The following is a 22,229-nucleotide window of genomic DNA, read 5'->3' as shown; positions in this document are numbered from 1 at the left end:
GTAGGACATACCTTTTTTTCAGTATATAACCCCACAAGCACTGATAATAAAGATCAATGAGATCCCTCAGTGTAATGGAAGATCACGTATCTCAGAGAAGTAATTTCTAGATATTTTCACTGTGTTTTTAATTTATCTAAGCAGACGGCTGTTTAGATGAGTAATTTACCTGCAGGAGTTCTGAAACTCTTACTATGTAGTAGGTGGGTTTGTTGGGACTCTATGTCCCTGTCCTTTCAGGACAAATGCAATTCTCAGAGAGTCAGCGCCTTCCCCTTCCTTCACAGGTACTCAAAATGTATCCAGAAAATGAAGAAGCAAGCAGGATTGTGTGTTTGTTAGGAATAGCTATGTAAAGGAAATAGATGTGAACATGAGTCTTCAGGCCTCTAGGTCAAAGAATATTCTTGTCTTTCAGAGTGAATAACAAAATTTTATGTAGCCATTTTGTTCTCAGAATACATTTATTCTCAGAATACAGTGGCATACGCTGAGTCATATATGGAACTTCAGAGTCTTAGTGAAAACATTCCTGTTGTTCTGTGTATAGTAATTTCTTATTCTAAAAGAACACTGATTTAAGGAGAGGTAAATTAGATTTGCAAAGGCTGAGAAAGATAACAGTAATTTGTACAACCAAAACTTCAGGAGGCATATACCAGATTAGGAATATTAAGGATATTTGTTTAGTGTTTCCTGTAAATTAGATTTACCTGTTTCAAGCAAAACGCGTACTACCTCCACCTTTCCAAACAGGGCTGCTTCGTGTAGTGCACTCCCTTTTTCTGTCTAGAAAAAAAAAGTGACATTTAAAATCCAAATTAAAATACTGATGAATTCTTTAGAAAGAATATATTTAGAAAAGAAGTGTATTTTTCCTCTCTATTTTATCTACACATAAAAAACATTAAATAGGCAAGAACAAATACTACTATATTTTTTATTATTATTGAAGATAAGAACATAAATGCCATTGGTTCTACTATAAAAATGAATAACTATATAAGAAAATATAGTAGGAATGTAATACAACTCCCAATTAACAAGCCTGTGTTTCTGTAAAATTTCTAAACTACTATTCCAGGCAGGGAAAATCTAGTCAATACCGTCAGTGGAACATAGCTGTTCAGCAGAATCAGCCACTTTACACGTGGATATCTAGACTTAGGTGTTTTAATCTGAAACTACATCACACCCTAGAAGATCAACTGAGCTGCACAGTGAGACATGCCCTAGGATATCCCACCTGGCCTCCAGCTGATGCTCACATCTGATCTGCATCATATCCGCCCTATACAGATGTCTTAGATACCCCAAGGCACCTCCAAGAGCATTAGATGCCTGTGTTTGGATCATTAAAATTCTACCTTAGATGCCTGTGAACCTCATTTTGCAGATTTCTGTGACAGAAAATTATTTGTGAATGGACTTTTGTTCAAATAAAATTTATAGCACTGAAAAAAATGCCACCCTACCTCTCTTAAAAGCTACATTTCTTAGTATTTTATACTACCGACTGTTACTGAAAGATCTGAACAGATTACTTTTCCATACAATAGCATTAGCACTAGCTAGAGCACTATTAGATCTCACTAAATCTCTGTCTCATCTCCTTTTTTTTGACACTAAATTAGATTTTGAGTGGTTTTATTTGTGGGCAAATGTTAAAGGTTTTACTGCTTGAATTTGGTTTTTTTCTGTATTTTATCCAAATGCCCCAATATCATGCTTGCTATGGTGGAAAGATTTGAAAGACACATCAAAAAAAAAAGTCTGAAATAAAATAGTGATTCATTATTATTTGTTGGTTGTATCAGAATTCACCAATGTTACAGCAATGCAATGATATCCTAATTAGAAGTAATCAGAGGTGGGATGTGAGCACACAGTATGAGTACATATGTCCTACCAATTGAGCCTGAAAATTCTTTGTTACGTCCCTAATAGGAAAACTCACTCTTTATCTTTCTTCATACTTAGTACATGCATGTATAAAGTAGAGCATGCCCAGTGTCATTTAAATCCAGCACATCAGGCATACTAACAGTATAATGGAGAGGAGAAGGAAGTCAGTAAGAAAACATATATATGAAATACATATCTCAACAAAATTTCCAGCCTTTATGTTTTCAGAAACTAACCAGATTCTCAGACTTATTCTGAACAAGAAGTCTAAATATTTGGATTTACTTAGAGATGGTTTCAGAATCCTTTACTCAATATTATCTACAGGAGGTTTCCAGCAACTGCAATTGACTTTAACACTGAACAACTCTGCAATGACATAGTGCAAACACAAAGATATACACAGAGCTTAAGGTGCAACTTAGAAATTTCTGGGAATGAAAACAGTTCTCAGAAAACTCACTGAAAACAATAGGTCTGATTACTGAAAACAGCTTCACATCAGCAATCTTGAAAAAGGCTTTGACACAGCATATTTTCTTCTTTGGCATTTGTGTGGATATGGCATTTCCACGGGTCCGTCAGTTACTGACATGAATAAATGTCAAGACTATTGGGTGAACCTGGTACTATTAACACAGAGTTCCCTGTCATCAGGGATGTGAAATATAGCTTTGGCTCCCGAAAAATTTGACTTTGGAAAGACAGGTGGTGCAATCCAAAAGCCACAATGAGGAAAAGTTTGGCACAGTAACCTGCCAAAGAAGAACACAAATACAGAGGCTCTATCACAATTAATCACTCATTGTTTTGAGAAAAGAAGAATGTCTCTCTCATATTTGAACATATTCACTACAGTTGAACATATTCTGTTGTATTTGGACATGAACATGTATCCTTGCAACAAATAAGCTAATGGTATCCTGGGCTGCACAAAGAGGAGTGTTGCCACCAGGTCAGGGGTGGTGAGACCTTCCTTTCTGTTCACCACTGGGGAGATCACACCTGGAGTACTCTGTCCAGTTCTGGGCTACGTAGTACAAGATAGATACAGAGCCACTGGAGAGAGTTTCTAAGGTGATTAGGAGACTGAAGCATCTCTCCTCTGAGGAAAGGCTGAGAGAGCTGGGACTGTTTAGCCCAGACAAGAGAAAGTTCACAGGGGATCTCATCTATGTGTACAAATATGCGAAGGGATGGTGTAAAGAAGACTGAGCCAGGCTTGGTAGTGTCCAGTGACAGAAGTGGTAGTGGGGAAAACCTGAAACACAGGAGGTTCTGTTTGAACATAAATATTTTTTTGCTGTGCAGGTGACTGAGTCCTGGTGCAGGTTGCCCAGGAAGGTTGTAGAACCTGGGTCCTTGCAGATATTCAAAAGCTCTCCTGACATGGTCAAGGGCAACCTGTTCTTGGTGACTCTGCTTGAACAGGGGGGTTAGACCTCCAGAGTTCCCTTCCAACCTCAACCATTCTGTGATTCTGCCAGGGATAATAATTAGTGATGTGTAGACCAGCAATGAAATACACAGAGATTCAAATGTTATACAAGGTCGGAGCACAAAATTTTAGTCCTACTGAGGACGAACTGCAGAGATGGGAACACGCGGCACTTTACTGAAATTGTAGAGATCATTCTGTATTAATATTAAAAAGGAACCTTTTTAATGGGAATAAAAGGGATATACTTCAGTGACAACAGCTATCTAAAATCCATTGCTGTGGCATGATCTGAGACTGGGCAAGATTAATGTTCTGGCATGCTGAATCAACAGCTTTGAGGACAAGGGGGAGGATCTATTCTCAGATTCCTCAGTTAAGGGGTGGAAAAGATCCTGGTATAATCATCATCAGAACTGGCACCAGTACTTTATATTGATAAAAATTCCCCACTGGAGGAAAGGCAAGTAATATTTTCCTTGATGACAGCATCTCACTTGAAATTGAATGAAAATTAACAGGAGAGCATAAAATTTCCTGTAGATATCTAAGCCAAACAAATATATCTGGGGACAGCTTGAGAGAGAGAAGATAGATCTGTAACAATGAACCAAAGCTCCACTGTGCATAAAGCGACTGCAGAAATTTAACCCACCTACATCTGTAACTCATAGTGTTGGGAGAGAAATTCAAAGCCAAATGCTAGTTTTTTCATTTCATACTTTCTTGCTTCTTTGTCTATGCTACTGTGATATTCCGCCATACCTGAACATGATCCTGAAATGCTGCTTTACAGGCATTCTGCACTGCCTGAATCCTGGGACAGTCTTTGCTTTACAACTCCAAGCTATCAGACAATACTAATGAACACCATATCCCAGAAATGAGATATTTATTGCAAACAGGCTGTCTGAAAGAGGAATTTGAGAGGCACAACACATAAATATTGGAATGATCTGTCCTCTATATATGTGACTTTCTGAGCAAGACAGGGAATATCACCCTGAATCTGAAGGAAAATCAGTCTGGGAACACAGAGATTGAAAACACACTTGTAAGATGCAGATGTGTAATCCTGCATGAGATTTCATGAAGATGAAGGCTGACGTAAATCTCAAAAGCTCTAGGGAGGATTTCACGGTAATAGTGAATAACTAACGAGTGAATCAGATCCCTCGACCCAAAAACTGTCCAGAAGGCAGAAGTGTCCTTGTTCCCGGAGAGTTCAGTTACCAAACTCCATTTTAACACAGCGAAAATGCTGAGCCTCAGGACCAAGAGAAACTCAGAGGACTGGCTGAGCAGATATGAATCTCTTTCTAAGGGTACATGTGGACTACTGCTTGAGGATAGAAATAATGTTGTTTGGTTTGGGGGTTTTGTTGGGGTTTTTTTGTGATTTTGTTTTGTTTTTGTTGGTTGGTTGGGGTTTTTTGTTCATTTTCTTTGTGATTTTTTTGTTTGGTTTTGTTGTTGTTGTTTTGTTTTGTTTTTCCCGGTGCGATAGAGCATGTTACACAAATTGGAGGGATTAAAAAATGTAGTTGCAAATAATTTCTATATATTATTTAAGATGTGCTAGAGTTTTTAGGCAGATCTTTTTCAGTTATAATGATGTATCTATGCACTAATATACTCTTGCTGTCTATGCTACAGCAAGCAATCTTATGATTTATAGACAATATTAATCGCTTTACTTCCTGAAGCTTTCATTGTCTTGGATCATATTTTTCTTCCATTATATTTGGAAATTCTTCCACAGTGGTACTTAATGCAAAAAATGCTGGTATTTTTTCATGAAAACAGTGACCTAAAGTCTGCTTGAGTTTGCATCAACGCATTATATATTGATTCCCTGGCATAAGTTTTCTGTATATCAAATAAAGATAACGAATTGTGCTAAGCTTATAATAGAACAGTCCCTGCCCCAAGTAGTTTACAGCCAAATACAGGTACAATGTCACAGCTGGACACACAAAGCAAGCAAGGATAGAAGCACATTGTCACTAGGAACACCAGGATACACAAATCAACTCAGTGCACAATTTGCAGACTCACATAAAAGCATCAAGGGTTTTATTAATTGGAGACTTTTTTAAACATGTAAATATGCAAGAGCTTGTAATTAAGTCACTTGTCTAGTCCTTACTCATAGGCAGTTTACTACAGTTTTGACATGGATTTCACACATAGTCTGAAGGACGGAATGGTAGCTTTGCAAATTGATTCACGGAATATCCTCCATACATAGTGACAGCAAAAAGGAAGGGGCACAGCTCTTTGCAGAAGAACTACAGTGATAAGCAATGGAAATTGCCATCATTACTGGAGCAGAAAGGGAAGGCAAATGGGGATAGATGAAAGTTGGATAAGCAGAAGGGGCCAAGTTATTAAGGTCTTTACAATCACAAAATTACTGTTTACATAAAACACACTGAACTGTGCAGTATCTTATTTTACTGAGGGCCCAAAATCTATCACTCACCAAAACCTTTTTCATATGTTTCAATTTAAATGAAAACTTCAAAGCATAAAGAGATGAAGCAGATTTGTTTTGCCCACTTGTAAATAATTTCAGATTGAAGGATAATGGATAGACCTGGGAAATGAATTAAATGTGTGATTAATTTAATCAAAAATTAAATGCTGTCTATTATTAGCCCAAATATTTGTTACGATTAAAAGTGCTCAGGGAGTACAGAAAAGAAAGATAACATGGCTAAAGTAAACTTCCCATTTAAACAAATAAATACTTACAATTATGGAGTGATAGGAGATAGGCTACTTCTATAATTGTCTCTCAACATTCTGAGAGCTCTTTACTGCTGATAAGCTGTATTTATTTAACGTGTATGAATGTGTACAATCTTATTTACCACATGGAATTATACTTTATATATTGTTCTTTCCCAATCAGTGATGCAGAACAATTTAATTAATATTAAAACAGCTGAGTTCAGTTTTAAGGAACAGGCTCTGCTCAGTTTAATAAGCTGCCAGTAATCATCAACAACTAATTTTTCAGAGGTTATAGAAGTAATAAGTTAACAATATGTACAGAGCCAACTTGCCAATATGCTAAAATGCTGAATGAAGAGGAACATATTGATGGAGAATCTGTATACCGGTGAGAAAATAAATAAATGATATTTCCTTATGGCAAGTAGGACAAACACAGAAGAAACAAGATTACACAGTGCAAAAAATAAAATGAAATAAAATTTAAAAATCTCCCATGCCTAGAAAAACTAAGAAAAATAAGAATATAGATTACTTAAAACATAGAATTTAAAAAAGTCCTAGAATTTTAGTGTAGATGGCAAACAAATTGGCATTACTAAAACAATCTATAATTTCTTAAAAGAAGATTGTACAGAATTTGCAGCCACTATGCCAAAAACTTTTGGTGTAACTATAGATAGAAATTATAGAAATTATCTAGATTACATAAGAGGAAGAACACATTTCATAAAAGCATTGCGTAATATTCAACTCCATGTAACCACCAGTTTATAAGTTGCCATCAAAGAGACTATTTTTCTTCAATTATTCTATTTCTCAAGCATCAATTCAGGCATCAGTTCAGTTTCTTTCTAACATTTTTCCTCATTCATTTGCTAGCGATAGAAGAGAAATTATACATTCAGAAACATGTACTCTCTTATGTGTTGCTTTAGCATTAAACTTTTTAAATTACTGAAGATGTAATAATAGTAAAGTACAGCTGAAACAAAAATCAGCCTTTGCAAGTGTATCACTTTCTAGTAAAGAAATTCAAAAGCAAATTGAAAGCATAATGGCAGGCAAATACACAAACAGGCAAACCACAGCAAAAATAGTGTTTCAGTTTGAAATAAATAGTTTGAAACAAGTAACAATGCTACCTCAAAAGATACCAGAGCTAATGAAGGTAGCAAAACAGTTTTACCATTTTTTCATTTCAAAGGCATTTGAGAATATCCATTTTTAGTCTTATGTTAATATTTTCTGTTTTGCTTTGTGTTGTTTTGGTTTTTTGGTGGGGTTTTTTTGTTTGGTTGGTTTTGTTTTTTAATTTATCTTTTCCTTCCCACTTCACATTCTTTTCTTCAAAAGTTGAAAAAACATGACTTACATAGAAGAATCCAGAAATAATAAAAGTGCATGGAATCCAGGTGCAATCTTTCTATATAAAAGGGAATTATGTGTACAAAGGTGTTTGATTAAATGAACCTAAAGCTTAAAATATTTATAAAACTTTGTCAACATTTAAGCAAAGTTCACAAGATTTATTAAATCATCTACTGATAAAGAATGCCTGGGTGTGACTCTAAAATAGATGCAATTATGTTTGTTTGATTGATTTTTCTGAAAATAGATATAAAGCTGAAACAACCTTAATTTGAAGCATATTATATATACCAAGAGAGCAAACAGGCTACTTTAAATCTGAAGATAAAATGCACTTTAAGCTCAAATAGAGTGCCACCAATTAAACAAGAGAAATCATAAGACTTGAACAAGACCTCACACATAACAGAATCAGGTCCTCGGTAGTTCAAAGGCTTGGACGCTTTCAATGACAAAGAATTGGACATAAAATTTACTACTGCTGTACCTTGTATCTGTTCCCATCTATGTTTCTTTTACCCCTTTTATACCATTATCACTTACTGTGCATAGAACTAGATGCAGCAAACAACTAACAGGTTGGAGCCAGTAGCTGAAAGAGTGTACTGCTATAGAATTTTCTTTTAGATGTATACATTATTAATTAGCAACTTTGGATTTAGAATATTATAACCCTGGGAAAATGAGTTCTCAGTCAAACATTGTTTCAGATTGCTATCACCATTAATTGCCATAGCTTTAGCAAGTCAGCTTAGTATTGTTAAAGCAAATGTTGTAAAAAACTAAAAAAAATATTAATAATTAAAAAAAATAATATATATACATACTTACAGGAACTGTTGATATGATTTATCTACTTGTTTCAAGACAACATTAAAATACACACTCAGTTGAAGATGCTTATGATTCTTGAGTTATCCCTTTGAACACATTATTTTGGTCATAAGAAATAAATCGGTATTATGTATCACATTGCAGGATTTCTAACAAAGTAAATGCAAGTGTCTTTTAAAAGAAAAAAATGTAAGAAGTTATTTTGTTTGAATCATATTCTAATGATAAAGGAAAGTAAGGAAAGTAAGGCAAGAATGGAAGAAAGGAGGAAAGGAAGAAGGGAAGAAAGAAATTACACACTAACTTGGCAGCTGACATCCATTCCAGCCTCCAGAAGCACCTGTACAACAGCTTTGTGGCCATTACGTGCAGCAAGATGCAAAGGAGTGTGTTTTCTTGTATTGCAGTTCATCAGGTTTGGATATGCCTTGATGATCATTTTTACAACACGCAGACGTCCATAAAGCGCTGCCAGATCCAGAGGTGTTTCTAGTTTGTTGTTCCTTATTGTAGGGTCTGTTAGCTCTTCTAACAGAACAGCAACTACTTCTGAATGACCATATTGAGCTGCACAATGCAGTGCTGTTTCATTTTCATTGTTCTGTTAAAACAAAACAAAAGCTTCAGAAATTAATGTTTAATCACACAATAGAACTGCTCAGCTTCTATATATTGCATCCATTAGATCACTACACCAGCATGGTTTGCAATATAACCCATGGTAATGTATGTTAAAGGCTTCAGAATGACTCCACTAAAATTTTACTAATAATACATTAATACTTCAGCTTTGTGGCTCTTAAGCAGATCAGGTCCCTGTGTGTCCACTTTGTTCCCAATCCATCTTTAACATGCCCCAAAAATCCTTGTTGCTCATGATGTGCTGAAATCTGTGACCCTTGATTCATCTGTTCCTGAAATCATAGGGGAGTACTTCTCTTAAAAATACTCTGACAATTAAGTCTCGCTTCTCAGTGTAACTGGTTTTAAATCATAGCAGTTCATTATTAGAGTAGTGAAATTACAGAGAAAAACTGTGTAATGAAAAAGTATCAGGCACAAGGCTAGCTTCATAAATCCCTATAAAAATTACTATCAAGATGACAATCAAAGCTTGGAAGAAGGCGAAATAGGAACTGCACATATTGGAAAGACTTAAGATATCATATAAGCAGCTCATCTTCTCAGGGCTCCAGGGAGATGTATGTGTGCTTTTTAAGGCATATGAGTATTTTGTATGCTATGGATTGAATAAGTTTTTGCTTCATAAAGTAATGTCCCCCAAGTCTGTCCCCAAACACTATTTAATAATCTTCATAATTAATAAATGTTGAGAATTAGCAGTATCTTTGTTTCCTTTCCATTCTGCCTGTATACTTGCAATCCCAAACATAAAACCAACTTCAGGCAGAGAGGAAATAAATCATTTATAGAGCTCTCCAAATTCTATATGACATCTATATCATGAATATATCTTATTTAGTGTCTATGAAGCCTTAAAACAGGACACACATTATAAATTTTAAAAATATGTATGTGGAATGCCTCTTTTGATGTATAATTTAGAATATTTTGTGACAGTTCTGAAAATGTTGTAGTAGTAGAAACCCAATAAGCTAATGTGTCATATAAAGAAATATAAAATAATGTAAATTCAGGAAATATACTAGAAAAGGGTAGGAATATAATTCTAAAAAAAAGGAGAAGAGATAAATCTGAATCCGCAAGCTGCATTTCTCAAGGAAACAACCAAATAAAGTTCTAGGCATGGACAACTGAAAATACGAAAAAAAAAAATTGTCTTTTGAAAGACAGAAAGGGTGAGGGAATCAGAGAAATGTGGCTTTGGCCTCTTACTCAAAAGCTAGCTAGAGTAAGAAAATTCATGTTGCACAGTAATTCCTAGAAAGTTGGAAAGGCTGAAAACTTTTTTTTTTTCTCTTTGATAATAGTTATTTCTACTTCTATAATCAAGAACTTAAATCTCAGGTTTGTGGTTTTAACAACATTGCTGTCATTTTCATCTCATCTTGTAATTTAAAATGACTTAGATGAACCTGGGACACATAAGAGGAAGATCAATACATTCAGATAAATTAATGTTGCAGATAAACTCTTCAGGTATCTGCAACACCACCCAAGATCACACAAATTGGAATGTGTTTCCTGCTAAACTGCAAGACAGAAGTTGGAGAAGAGACAGGTAGAAAGTGAGAAGTTTCCATCCGCAGACGTGGCTTGATGGATAAGAACTATTTGAATCATTGTGCATTATTCAGACTACCATGTGGTCTTTATTATAGTACATAGAGCATAAATTCAGTTTAAAGTATATACTGTCACAATGCTACATGGCTGCAATGATCTGTCAACTATCTGTGATGTGCTTTTTGTGCTCTAGTGACTTCTAAAGTGTCCTTTACACAGGACTGGGCAAAGCTATTTTTTTCATACAGTGGTATACCCACAAATCATGAGCATAGTTTATGAGAACTTATTTTTAGATTTTCAAAATTCATGGACAGAACTACACAGATGAATGGGCAATTGCAGCCTCATTTTGAGTACAATTACCACAATTAAGTACGAAAATCAGATAGTTGCACATAAAATGGCCAATTATGGTAATTTGTGCCTACAGTTACTGTATTTACATATCTAATGGAAATAGTTACACAAAGCAGTCACATGTATGACTATATCCACATTCTGTGAGGTAAACAGCAAAATATACATTTACTATACAATTCTCAGATATATCTATCTATCCAATATCTGCTTACGTTTGATATTTTTTCAAGCATTACTGGATAATATATAAAGTATCTGGAATCTTGTGCCAATAGTCTGATATTGTAGTTTTAAACTATTCTGATTAAATTTTCAAAGAGTCATAAAAATTACATTGGTTACAGACTTTTTCTCAAAATGTGCTGACTAGCCAAAATTTCAGCCACAGATACAGACACTCCCCCTAAATAAAGAATATCCAGTTGAATTTTCATGCAAGGACATATTTACGGAAAATTATATTTTAAGAAAGCATGGTGTATAAAAGCATCTGTAAATCTGAACAAGATGTTGTTATTTTCAAATGAACGTTGTTGAACATTTTTGTATGGTTTGTTTCTTTACATTTGCCAAATTCAAGCTACATTTTAGTTAATGACAAATCGAACCGATTCAGAATTAAAAAGAACTAGGTATCACTGCAATAAAATAGAATCCAACCCAGGCAAACTTGATAATTAAATTATCTACACATATGCAGTCAGAACAGGCATCGTATATATTGTGTTATCAGAGCTGAGAGATACTACCTAATTAAAATTTAATAATACAACATCCTTCCCTATTTAAAATGTAAATTAATCAACTCAATTCAGGTATAAAAGACAGAATGCGTTTAAACTTTCAAAGAGAGAATTACAACTTGTTTAACTGCCCTCAAAATTTATCTGCTTTGACAATTTAGTACTACTTACATAAAATAAATCACCTTGGAAGCAAGAGGTTTTACTGAGAAGAGAGGATAGAGTTTTTAAGTAGGTTTTGACAGAGTCTGACGCCTTCAAATTTAGGAAAGGAGGGAACGCCTACCAGATAGACACAGTTGGTTCAGCATTCCCAGAGAGACCCCTAAGATGGAGGAGCCTGTAATAGTGTCCTTCCTAGACTGGAAGAAATGTTATCTATCTTCCTCTTCCTCATGGTAAGATGGACGTGGACATCTCATTCAGAGTTAAGAACTTCCTCCTTAATGCATTTGTTTGTAGAAGACATAGCATAAGAAAAATAATTTTTAAAACCTAACATATTATGAAATTTTAAGAGTTGAAATTACATTATTTCCTTGCTCCCAAAAATGCTGTTACTTCTGCCTTCGCTTTTGTGCAGACGAAGCTGACCCAGGTGTAACTCTATTGAATTTAAGGTAGTGTTTGTCCTCATATCTCTAAAAGAGCCTATTATTTTGAAGAATTATTTGAAAGGCATGAAAAAATATTCTTGAAGAATTTAATAATAACTATTAATAATAACTATTTAACATAACTACTATTGACTACATTTTAAGACACAAATGTAAACAGTTGTTTCAAACAAAGTTTATGCACTAACATTCATTGCAGTGAGCAGTTTCGCCTGCTATGAAAACAAACGTCTGCATGAAAATTACCATTGTGTAGTTATATCTCCAAATTTTATATTCAAGAGCTAAATAATGCATTTAGTGCTAAAGAAAAATACTAGAATTCTTTTACAAATTTCAGATACTTCAATATACGTTAGAAACCAGATGGATCCTAAGACTGAATGAGTGAAGAAAGATCTAGAAATCAGAACCAAGCAAGACATACAAAGTGTAAGACAAAAAGAGAGGAGTAGACCAATATGATTCAAAAATACTATGAAACAGAACTCTGTAATATTAATAATTAATAATATTTTAATTAAGCAGTTATTCATGTGGCCCAGTGGACCTCTTTCAGAAATAAGGAAGGCATTTTATCATCCAACTTTTAACCTTTTGTAATTTTCTTCATCATTATTTGTTACATTGGTCTCTTCATGGGCATGGTCCTGACCTTTTCTAGCCTTTCTCTGAATCTGTTCTTCCACATACAGCCAGAACTCAGACTTCTGTTGCTGCAAACTGAACTGTGCTTTCACAGTATTGCATCTGGTCAGTATTACAAGATGTACCACATCATTTAGCTACTAAAAATGCATGCCACTGCAAAATGTAGAACACATCTTAAGGTCTGTGCATTAGAGGACAGATTACCAAATACGTTAGAGAGACAATTGTTGTAGCTTGACAATCTGATAGTGTGAACGTACAGGAGATATCAAGATAACAAATGGCTCTCACGTATATTATATAGGTCCTTGTGAAGCCACTATTAAACAGTGAGACTTTTACTGTATAGTTGTGTCGTCCGTTATTTTTGTCAAGCAAATTTTAAAGTTCTTAAAGTCCATGCAGCTTATGTGGAAAAATAACTAATGATATCCGTCTTCTTATCACATGTCATCAACAAACCTGTCGAGTTTGAAAGTCATGAAAGAAACAAAAAGCCCCTAAATCTCCTTATCAAGTACTTTCTTAAACACAAAAGCAAGCATTAGAATTTGGGTATCCCTAATATTTCCACATGTATTTTCAAAACTGATTTAAAAATCAAAGCATTTAAGACAAGCCTAAATATTTTCCTTTTTCATTCAGCTACAACTGTAATTGTACACAGACCAAAAATTACTCACAAGTTTGCTTACATTCAAAAATTTAGAAATTTGAGAGTTCATACCTATTCAGTACTTAAAAGAAGCTCCATATTGTATTACTGGATGTGTTTCTCTATGTCTGATGGCTTTTTTTTTTAAGACCTATCATTCCTGATTGATTTTTTCTTTCATGAGGTCTTGTCCTGTCACAAAATAATGTTCCACCAGTGCCTAAGGCTGTCTGTGAAAAGTTTTGACATGCAGACCCCTGATGATTTTTAATACAGAAATGAGAATGGGTTTAACTGTAATTTTGAAAAGGGACTGCATTTGCACAAATGTTTCCAAGCATCATTACTGAGACCAAACAAAACCAAAAAGGCACTTTGGGAGATACAATCTTTTTTAGTGGAATCTGAACTGAATTCTGAACATGGCACCAATGGGTATAAAAATTAGGTATTGTAGTATGAATGTTGAAATTATGTAGTTAATAATACCAGATAATTTGGCTACATGCAGCATCAAACCTGAACACAAAAGGTTTAGTGCATGGGCAATTGCCAATAAAAGCAAATCAAGTAATCTGTCAGGTCAGAAGTTTCACTTTGTCAAACTGTTTTAAGATATGCAAGTAGTTTACAATTATTTGCACCCAAATGTAATACAATTAAAAGTGTTTTGCTTAAACTAGAAACATCAGTTGTAAGAGGATAAATACTCAAATAGCTTAGTTGGACATTTTCTTCTGCCTCTAGCACTACTATATTTCTTTTCGTTTCTCTCTACAAAAAATTGGTACAGAGGTACTGAAATTCTTTACTCCATTCCTAATTTTCTCATCTTCAGTGCAGTTTAAGCCTTTGTATTCTAATCTCTAATGAACATTCTAGTAAAAAGTGATGTCCTCCTAGGGTCTGTACTGGGACCAATCTCATTCAATATCTTAATGAATCACATAGATAGTGGTACGGAGTGCACCCTCAGCAAGTTTGTGGATGACACCAAGCTGAGTGGTGCAGTTGATGCACTGGAGGGAAGGGATGCCATCCAGAGGGACTTGACTAATCTTGAGAAGTGGGCCTCATGGAGTGAACCTCATGGAGTTAAACAAGGCCCAGTGCAAAGTACTGGACCTGGATCAGGGTAATCCCCTGTATCAGTACAGACTCAGTAGCCAAACTATTAGGAGCAGCCCTGCAGAGAACGACTTGGGGATACCTGTGGATGAAAAATTGGACATGAGCTGGAAATGTGTACTTGCAACCCAGAAAGCCAGTCCTACCCTGGTCTGCATAAAAAGAATCAAGTAGAGGTGAATTTCGCTCCCTACTCCTCTCTTGTGAGACCTCACCCGGAGCACTGCATCCAGTTCTGGGGTCCTCAGCACAAGAAAGAGAGCAAGTCCAGAAGAGGGCCACAGAAATGGTCAAAGACCTTTCCTTCCTATGAAGAAAGACTCATAAAATTCGGATTGTTCAGCCTGGAGAAGAGAAGGCTCTGGGAAGACCTTACTGCAACCTTTGAATATATAAAGGGGGCTTTATGAGAAAGTCTGAGAGAGACTTTTTCCCAAGGCATGTAGTGACAGGACAAAAAATCAATAGTTTTAAACTGAAAGAGGGCAGATTTAGATTGGATATAAGGAAGATATTTTTTGTGATGAGACTCTGCAACAGGTTGCCCAGAGAAGTTGTGGATGCCCCATCACTGGAAGTGTTCAAGGTCAGGTTGGATGAGGTTTTGAGCAACCTGATCTAGTGAAAGATGTTCCTGTTCCTGGCAAGGGGGTTGGACTAGATGATCTTTGACTGACCCTTCTGACCCAAACCTTTCTATGATTCTATGAATATACTCTAATTAATATCTTTACCATATAAGAACAATATGATGACAAATAAAGATACCCTTGCCCCATAATTTAGAGAATACTTGGATTTAGACAGTAATATTTTTTTCAAAACTACAATTTTCGTAAAAGTTATTGCAAAAAAATTCTGCTGCACAATATCCAGTGTGAATCCAAATATAATCTACTGACTTCCCATTGAAATTGAAATATACTTATGTTGGAAAAAAAAAAAGTATTTCTATAATTTGGTTAACTACTTTGAATAAATGTTTTCTTCAAATGTATTGCTTCAATCAGTTCAAATAAAAAATATTGTTTCTGCACATTTTTTTTCTTCTAAAAAGAGTATAATACGAGTTGCAAAGAAAATTCCGAAATTCATCCGCCTAGTCTCTGATTTAAGGGTGGGGGGGAACATCAAATGCAGAGTATCAAAATCATTGCTTTTGCAGGCTACTTTGGAACTGAATTGTATTTCTGGAAGTCCTTGAGGTGTCACTGAGAGAAGCATATAATATCTGTGCTTCATTTTGATGATTTAGGGAAGTCAGTAAATGTGTTAGCTGTTAGGTATTTACATACTATTAATTCATCCATAACTCATTTCCTTCACATTTCAGAAGAAGTGTCAAATGGCATTAAGGAAATGTGGGCATTTTTTTATGGCAATTATAATTTGAAGCCTGGACAAATTCTACAGTACATTAAATATATAAATGTAAGGAAAAAGACATGCTGTGTGTGTAAAAAAAAACCAGGCAGAATCACAACACAGAAAACAATATCACTGAGAAACTTCAGAAGTGCTCACAGTTTTTCCTCAAAATTTTTAACTGTTCATATTCTATATATATAAATATATTTTGAACTTGATATTTATTCCTGATGTCATTTACCTTTTTTGCATGTGATTTCCTGCCCTAATACCAAACACTACATATTGACCCAGATGCGGCTGTTTTGTTTGTTTGTTGGGGTTTTTTTGTTTTGTTTTGTTTTGTGTTTTAATATATTAGGATCTCCCATCAATTATGTACTTTTATGATGAGAGTTACCATAATAAATGTTTGTGCTACTGAGATGTCTTTTCATAAACAAGCATGTAAGTAGTTTGACAGTACACCTTTAATTATATTTGGCATTAATTTACTAACAAATCTTGATCTCACGCTACTTGATCTTCATTCAATTTATAATTTACATATTTTCAAGTCTCCATCAATGACATTTAAAGACTTACAGGTTTTTTAATTTCACTATATTTAGTAATTTTAAATATACATTATGCATGTCAGCTTAGACTCCTGTATTAAACAGCAACAGAATTATTCTTCCATAATGGTTATGCTGTAACCATTTTCTGTGTGTAGAGTTGCCAGTCTACATTCCACCACTGACATAAAATAATTGTCATTTAACTGTATGCCTCTATACTGTTTTTTTCAATGTTATATAATAGGAACAGTAGGGGGCATTCAGAGCTTTAAGTGCTGGGTATGGCTGGCTATGATCCTATGATGCGAGTTAACTGCATTAGAGTGTATTGAATGCAGTTCAACTAATTTACAGTATACCATATTAAATCCATGAATTCATGTAAAATATACTCATGCATCATGAGCTTCTCATTTACTTTTTTGTTGTATTCACTACTTTCACTGAAGTTTTTAGAAGCATTTGTTTTACACAATTTTAATAAAATAGATGAAAAGCAAAGATGTATGAAAAATTAGTTGCAGCAATTTTTAAATAATGAAAACATTTATTTTCTCCAACTGGAAGCACATACATTCTTAATGTGATCCTTACACGAAAAAGAAAAAAAAAAACAACTAAGTCTGACTTGAGTATATAATTTGCTGCTGTGAAAAAGAAAAAAAAAAAAAAAAAAAGAAAAGAAAAAAAAAGGAAGAAAAATAGCCCAGGATTTCTGATAAGCCTTAGCTTCAGCTCCACAGATCTAAAAGAAGCTATGAGAGCTATGAGGAGCCACCTGCCCTATAGAGCGTATCGGTAAATAAGCAAAAGCCTCAAAAACTTACAGGCTCATAAGAATGTACAATAAGTATTAGGGTAAGGATGTCACTCTGGTGTTATTTGAGGATATGTGGGTGGAGATGGATTTTTACCAGCTTGACATTTCCCTCATTCTATGACATGGTCAATATTCTCCTATGTAGAGTGCTAATTTTCAGGGGATAGTCAGTGCCAGCAAAGTGGTCCACCTACTAAAGCTGGTCATTGTCCAGAGTGAAATACCACAGGATATACAAGGCCAAAAGAACGGAGTATGAGCGAGATTAGCCTCGAAGATTCACTTAAGAGACTTGAGGGTCAACATTTCTTGTGAGAATTGCTCACACATTATAAAGTTTTTGGGTAAAATGCATAAACAGCAGGACTTCTGATGACAAGACTTTTTTGAGTCAGTGTGGTACAGAATCAGATGTATCTGTGCTTATTTGCTCCGGTGATTAAACCAGAGAGACCGGATAGAACACCTAATCAAATTCTAGAATATTCTAAAAGTTTGGATATCTATGTGTGATTGGGAAAAAGTAAGTTTGAATTAGCATTTCTTTCTAATTTTACTGAAATATCTTTTCACTATCCCTTCCTGCATAGTTCCTGCATAGCTTCCAGTTTTTTGTCAGCAGGGTATAAGGAATCTTTTCACAAGTAAATGGTTAACATGCAATCAGAAAGTTGCTTTTCTATTTTGTTGTAGAAATAAAACTGAAAAAAACCCCTTCTCCTTGACAAAAAGTCAACTATTCTATTCAACTGGTTTCATCCTACCTGCAACAGCTGATGAGAATGAGAAACTCAGAGAAACTCCTAATCTGCAATACAGACTACAGAATGACAAGATTTGGGTTTTGTACTTTTTCTTAGATGAGCCAGGGTATTAGAGGATTTCCCAGAAGACTGTCACATGGATGTATTTTATTACTTTATTTTCCTATATTTCCTGCACTAATACTTGATGTTCATATCATAGTTATTGTATGGATTCTGATGGCTAAATGTATAACCTCAAATATCAAATAGATTATTCAAGGAATGCCTCTCACACTAGTTAAGTGTTTGCAATTTAGGCCAAATATTTCTTATTTTCTCACAATTTGCCTTCCAGACACACTAATGTAGAGACTCAGAATGCATTCCATTTGTTAGGTTGTACTTTGCGATTTGAGGTGCTGTAGGGTACCCTACCTGGAGTCCATCAGCCACTCCACAGGACATAGAAATTCTGAGCATTCTCTGTCATACATTCAGGCCCACACAGATGTGTGTTTGGGTGAATGAATCCTGCCTTATGTTCAGACTCCTGAATAAGCCTTTTGGCTCCTGTGATAACAGTGACTAGACCTCTGTGGAATAAAATGGAGCATGTAGACACTAAAATTTATATCTGAATCTGGAGCTGACTCCCATCTTTACATTCCAATAACTTCCTGATTACCCTGGCAAATTCAATAGCTTACAGCTACTACACATATTTCACAGCCTACTTCTAGTCCTCAAGCTGTTCAGCTGACTGTAGATGTTGTCAGATTTTAACTGCCTTCTTTGTATTTCTAAATACTAACCCTATGAAGGGACCCTATAAGAATATAGGAATGAAAACAGAAGGTGTGCCATATGTTTAACAACAGAATGCAACATACTTATCCTGCCCTTACCCACTGTAATACTCCAATCATTTCTTCCTATTATTTATGCATCCTTTCTGCTGCACATGCATACATCCAGTCCATCTGGTTTGTCATTTATCTCTGCATATCAGTTCATTTACAGTACACTCAAAATATACCCAGAATACTAATTCTATCTCCAAGTTTTTCAGCAATTTAATATCTAATAAAGTAAAAAAGTCACAGAGATTATGTACATTTACATCAATATATAGAAGATCCATAGTTAAAGTACGTCTTTGTATGATTTTTCAGAAAAAAAGCAGAAGGGTTTTTTTCATACTTTAAAAACCTAATATCCTTTAGGTCAGTGCCCATGCAGAAGAAAGATATCTGATATGCTTATATTGAAAGATTTTATCAGTCTTGCAGAAGACATTACTGAAACAATGGAAAATAGGGTTTTGTTTTGTTTGTTTAATTTGGCTATAAACTTGCCAGACCTAAAGAATATGTTCTGGTCTTTTCTGATGATGTACACAAATACTTTTTACCACTTCACCTGTTCATTCACTCTGGAGTGTGATGGCCCATGACGGATGAGGATCTTCACAATGTCTACATCTCCTCTCCAAGCAGCCAAGTGAATAGGAAAATAACCTTTGTTATCTGCTACATTAGTTGATGCTTCATACTGAAGTAATTTGAGAACTATATCCCTGGAAAACAGGAAGTAAATCTAAAAGTTGACAGGAAGCTTATTTTATTAAGTTTTTACACAAACATACATATTACCAAAAATTTTACCCTGAATATCAGAATAAAACCCACCTGTATTTCAAGTGAAACACCTAAAAAATGAAGACAAATCATTTCTAAGAATGAAATGGATAGTAAAATGTAGCAAAAATGTTCTTAATTGTAATGATTCTTGCTTTGTATGAGTACCCATTAACAATATTATCATCAGTTCTCTGAATCTTTTTTTCAACTGCATCCCCTGGCCACTGAATTGTTTTTAGAATGTCCCAGTCCAGGCCACATGCATGTTCCTCAAGACAAACCTTCCAGGCACTACAGGCAGATAATACTCCTCTCCCCATCACTGCTGAGTTCTGGAAGCAGGAAGACAAGAGGGTAGTTTTATGGACACGGTCTTGCAGTAAGGCTTACAAGTAACAGGTTTCCTTCTTCTTTAAGGCATTATCCCAAAGAAGGGGAAAACAATTTAATGATGATCTAGTTAGGTATTTACTATCTTCTATGGAATAACCGCTTCTATTTTCATTTCCCACATCCAGCTTCCTGAGAGCAGTGAGGAAAAAAAGTGACTTTCATTATTTTAATTCTTATTATATTCCTTTCAGTATTTTCAGTGTGGCTTATCATACATTAAATTAAGATTAGTATAAGCTGGTATATTGCATCCCTGATTTTTAAGCAGTCTCTTGTACTTAACTTCAAAAGTTAAATTTAAAAATAAACTGCATGGTATGATCATTGGTTATCAAGTATGTCAGAAGGTAAATAAATTTTGTCTTATCTCTCCATTTGTCTTCTCACAGTTTGACAGAGTCAGGCCTCATCAGTTATTAAGTTAGTAGCATTTATGATCCAGTGTGCGCAGTTCTACATGCTGAATATGGAAAGACCGGCTCTTACTGATTTTGCTCAAAAGATGAGGGAGGGGAGGGAGCTCAATGCAGCCCATGTTATGACTGAAAACTAAGCCCTTGACTACAAATCAGGACAGAAGGTAAATCCCAAGGCAATTTTTCTACCAGACTTGATGGAAACTTATTTAATTGCATATTGAGAGAAAAATGTGGCAAGTAAGAAAGAATATAACCAGGTCAAAAGAAACTCCCAAATGTCTTCAAAAGAAATCATACACATACTGGAGTCATCACTTCTAAGCTTTGAGGGAGACTTTAAGCTGGACTTCGCTTACTCCTAACCAGGTGAAATAACATGAAAACAATTAAGAACAAACAGCTCCACTACAGGAAGACTTTTTCTACGCAAACAGTTCCAGAAAAGTGACTCCTGAGAGAAACTTTTTAGTACAAATAAGGTTTGAGAGACTTCCCATGTCATAAGAGTTGGTCTTGCAGTAGATGGTATAATGAAGGCTAGAGATTCAGAGAAGTTTGAAAGGGACACAAATAAAATGAAACACAAATTTAACTATGTGGGAAAAAAAAAAACAGCACAAACCCCTCCATAACTGAAATCCTCCATAACAATATACAGCAACTATTGAGAAAAGTCTCTTACAAGATTCAAGATATAAAATAGAAGCTGGGTTTCCTTCATCCTTCAAGAATGCCCTGACCCACCACACTTCTCTAGGGTGAGTCTTTTTTAGTGCTCTGTCAGAACTTTTTCATTTTGCAGAAATAAATTTCAAAGTAGAGAAGACTCAGAGTCCTTAGCCGAGTAACACTACTGGACTAAGTAAAATTACTTAGGGACACTGAGATTGAAGTCCCTGCCCCAGATATGATTTAATTACTTACATAAAGAATAGTTTCAAAGGAAACAGAACTATCCCAGAATAACCAAGGAGGAGGGAATTCATGACATACAATGATCAAGCAGGGACTTGAACACTGGTGTCCAACAAGTGTCCCAGCCAAAAATTACTGATTGGGTCATTAAGTCTTAAGCTCTCACTTTTCCTGAAAAACTTTGAAAAATGTCAAGTTCATCTTAATGTAAAGCGTGAAACATTAAAACTCCCGAAGTTTTCAAAGGACAAGAAATTCTCCTAAATATGAAGGTTCTTGTGTCAAAAGATTGTACCCAATAATGTTTTTGAATATCAAGTTTCAAAACTGAAACAGAGTGTAAAGGTATTTACTTTTTATTTGTGATGACTAACAAAATTACAACCACCAGGTGTCTGTCTGATTCTCTTGCTGACAGTGCTGCCGTTGGCTTGGAGAGCAGGTCCTCAGCCATCATGATTTACCAGGAAATACCTCTTGATCTATTTCAGTTTACTTTCATATAACAAGCTGTAAACGTGGTGTTATTAACTGCTACTTACCCTGCTGTGAGGGTAAGGGTTTATAGTAGCCACTGACCATTATGACATTTTCAACAGATGCAGTTATATCTGCTGCTGTACATAAGTCCACATCTTGAAGGTCCCTCTGACTTCAGCAGAAGTCAGGCCAACACTGTGTCTAAACAGAATATTTGGCTTTTGTATATTTGGGGA

The 22,229-nt window shown here is 35.1% G+C and overlaps 1 protein-coding gene across 4 annotated transcripts in view; it reads right to left on the bottom strand.

Moving 5' to 3' along the window:
• ANKS1B (ankyrin repeat and sterile alpha motif domain containing 1B) overlaps window positions 1–22,229 on the bottom strand; it is a gene marked incomplete at both ends in the record, with an annotated part of 433,162 nt that overhangs the window by 362,251 nt on the left and 48,682 nt on the right. For all 4 annotated transcript variants that reach the window (XM_082076086.1, XM_082076094.1, XM_082076095.1 and 1 more), the window contains 3 exons: window positions 714–789; window positions 8,592–8,888; window positions 19,566–19,722. In XM_082076086.1, the coding sequence (XP_081932212.1) occupies window positions 714–789; window positions 8,592–8,888; window positions 19,566–19,722 (530 nt within the window). The remainder of the gene's footprint in view (window positions 1–713; window positions 790–8,591; window positions 8,889–19,565; window positions 19,723–22,229) is intronic.

The sequence above is a fragment of the Streptopelia decaocto genome (assembly GCF_964273445.1).
Source record: "Streptopelia decaocto genome assembly, chromosome: 1".
NCBI classification, from domain to species: Eukaryota; Metazoa; Chordata; class Aves; order Columbiformes; family Columbidae; genus Streptopelia; species Streptopelia decaocto.
Note: the sequence above shows the minus strand (reverse complement) of the source record. Positions and strands in the feature narration are given on the sequence as shown.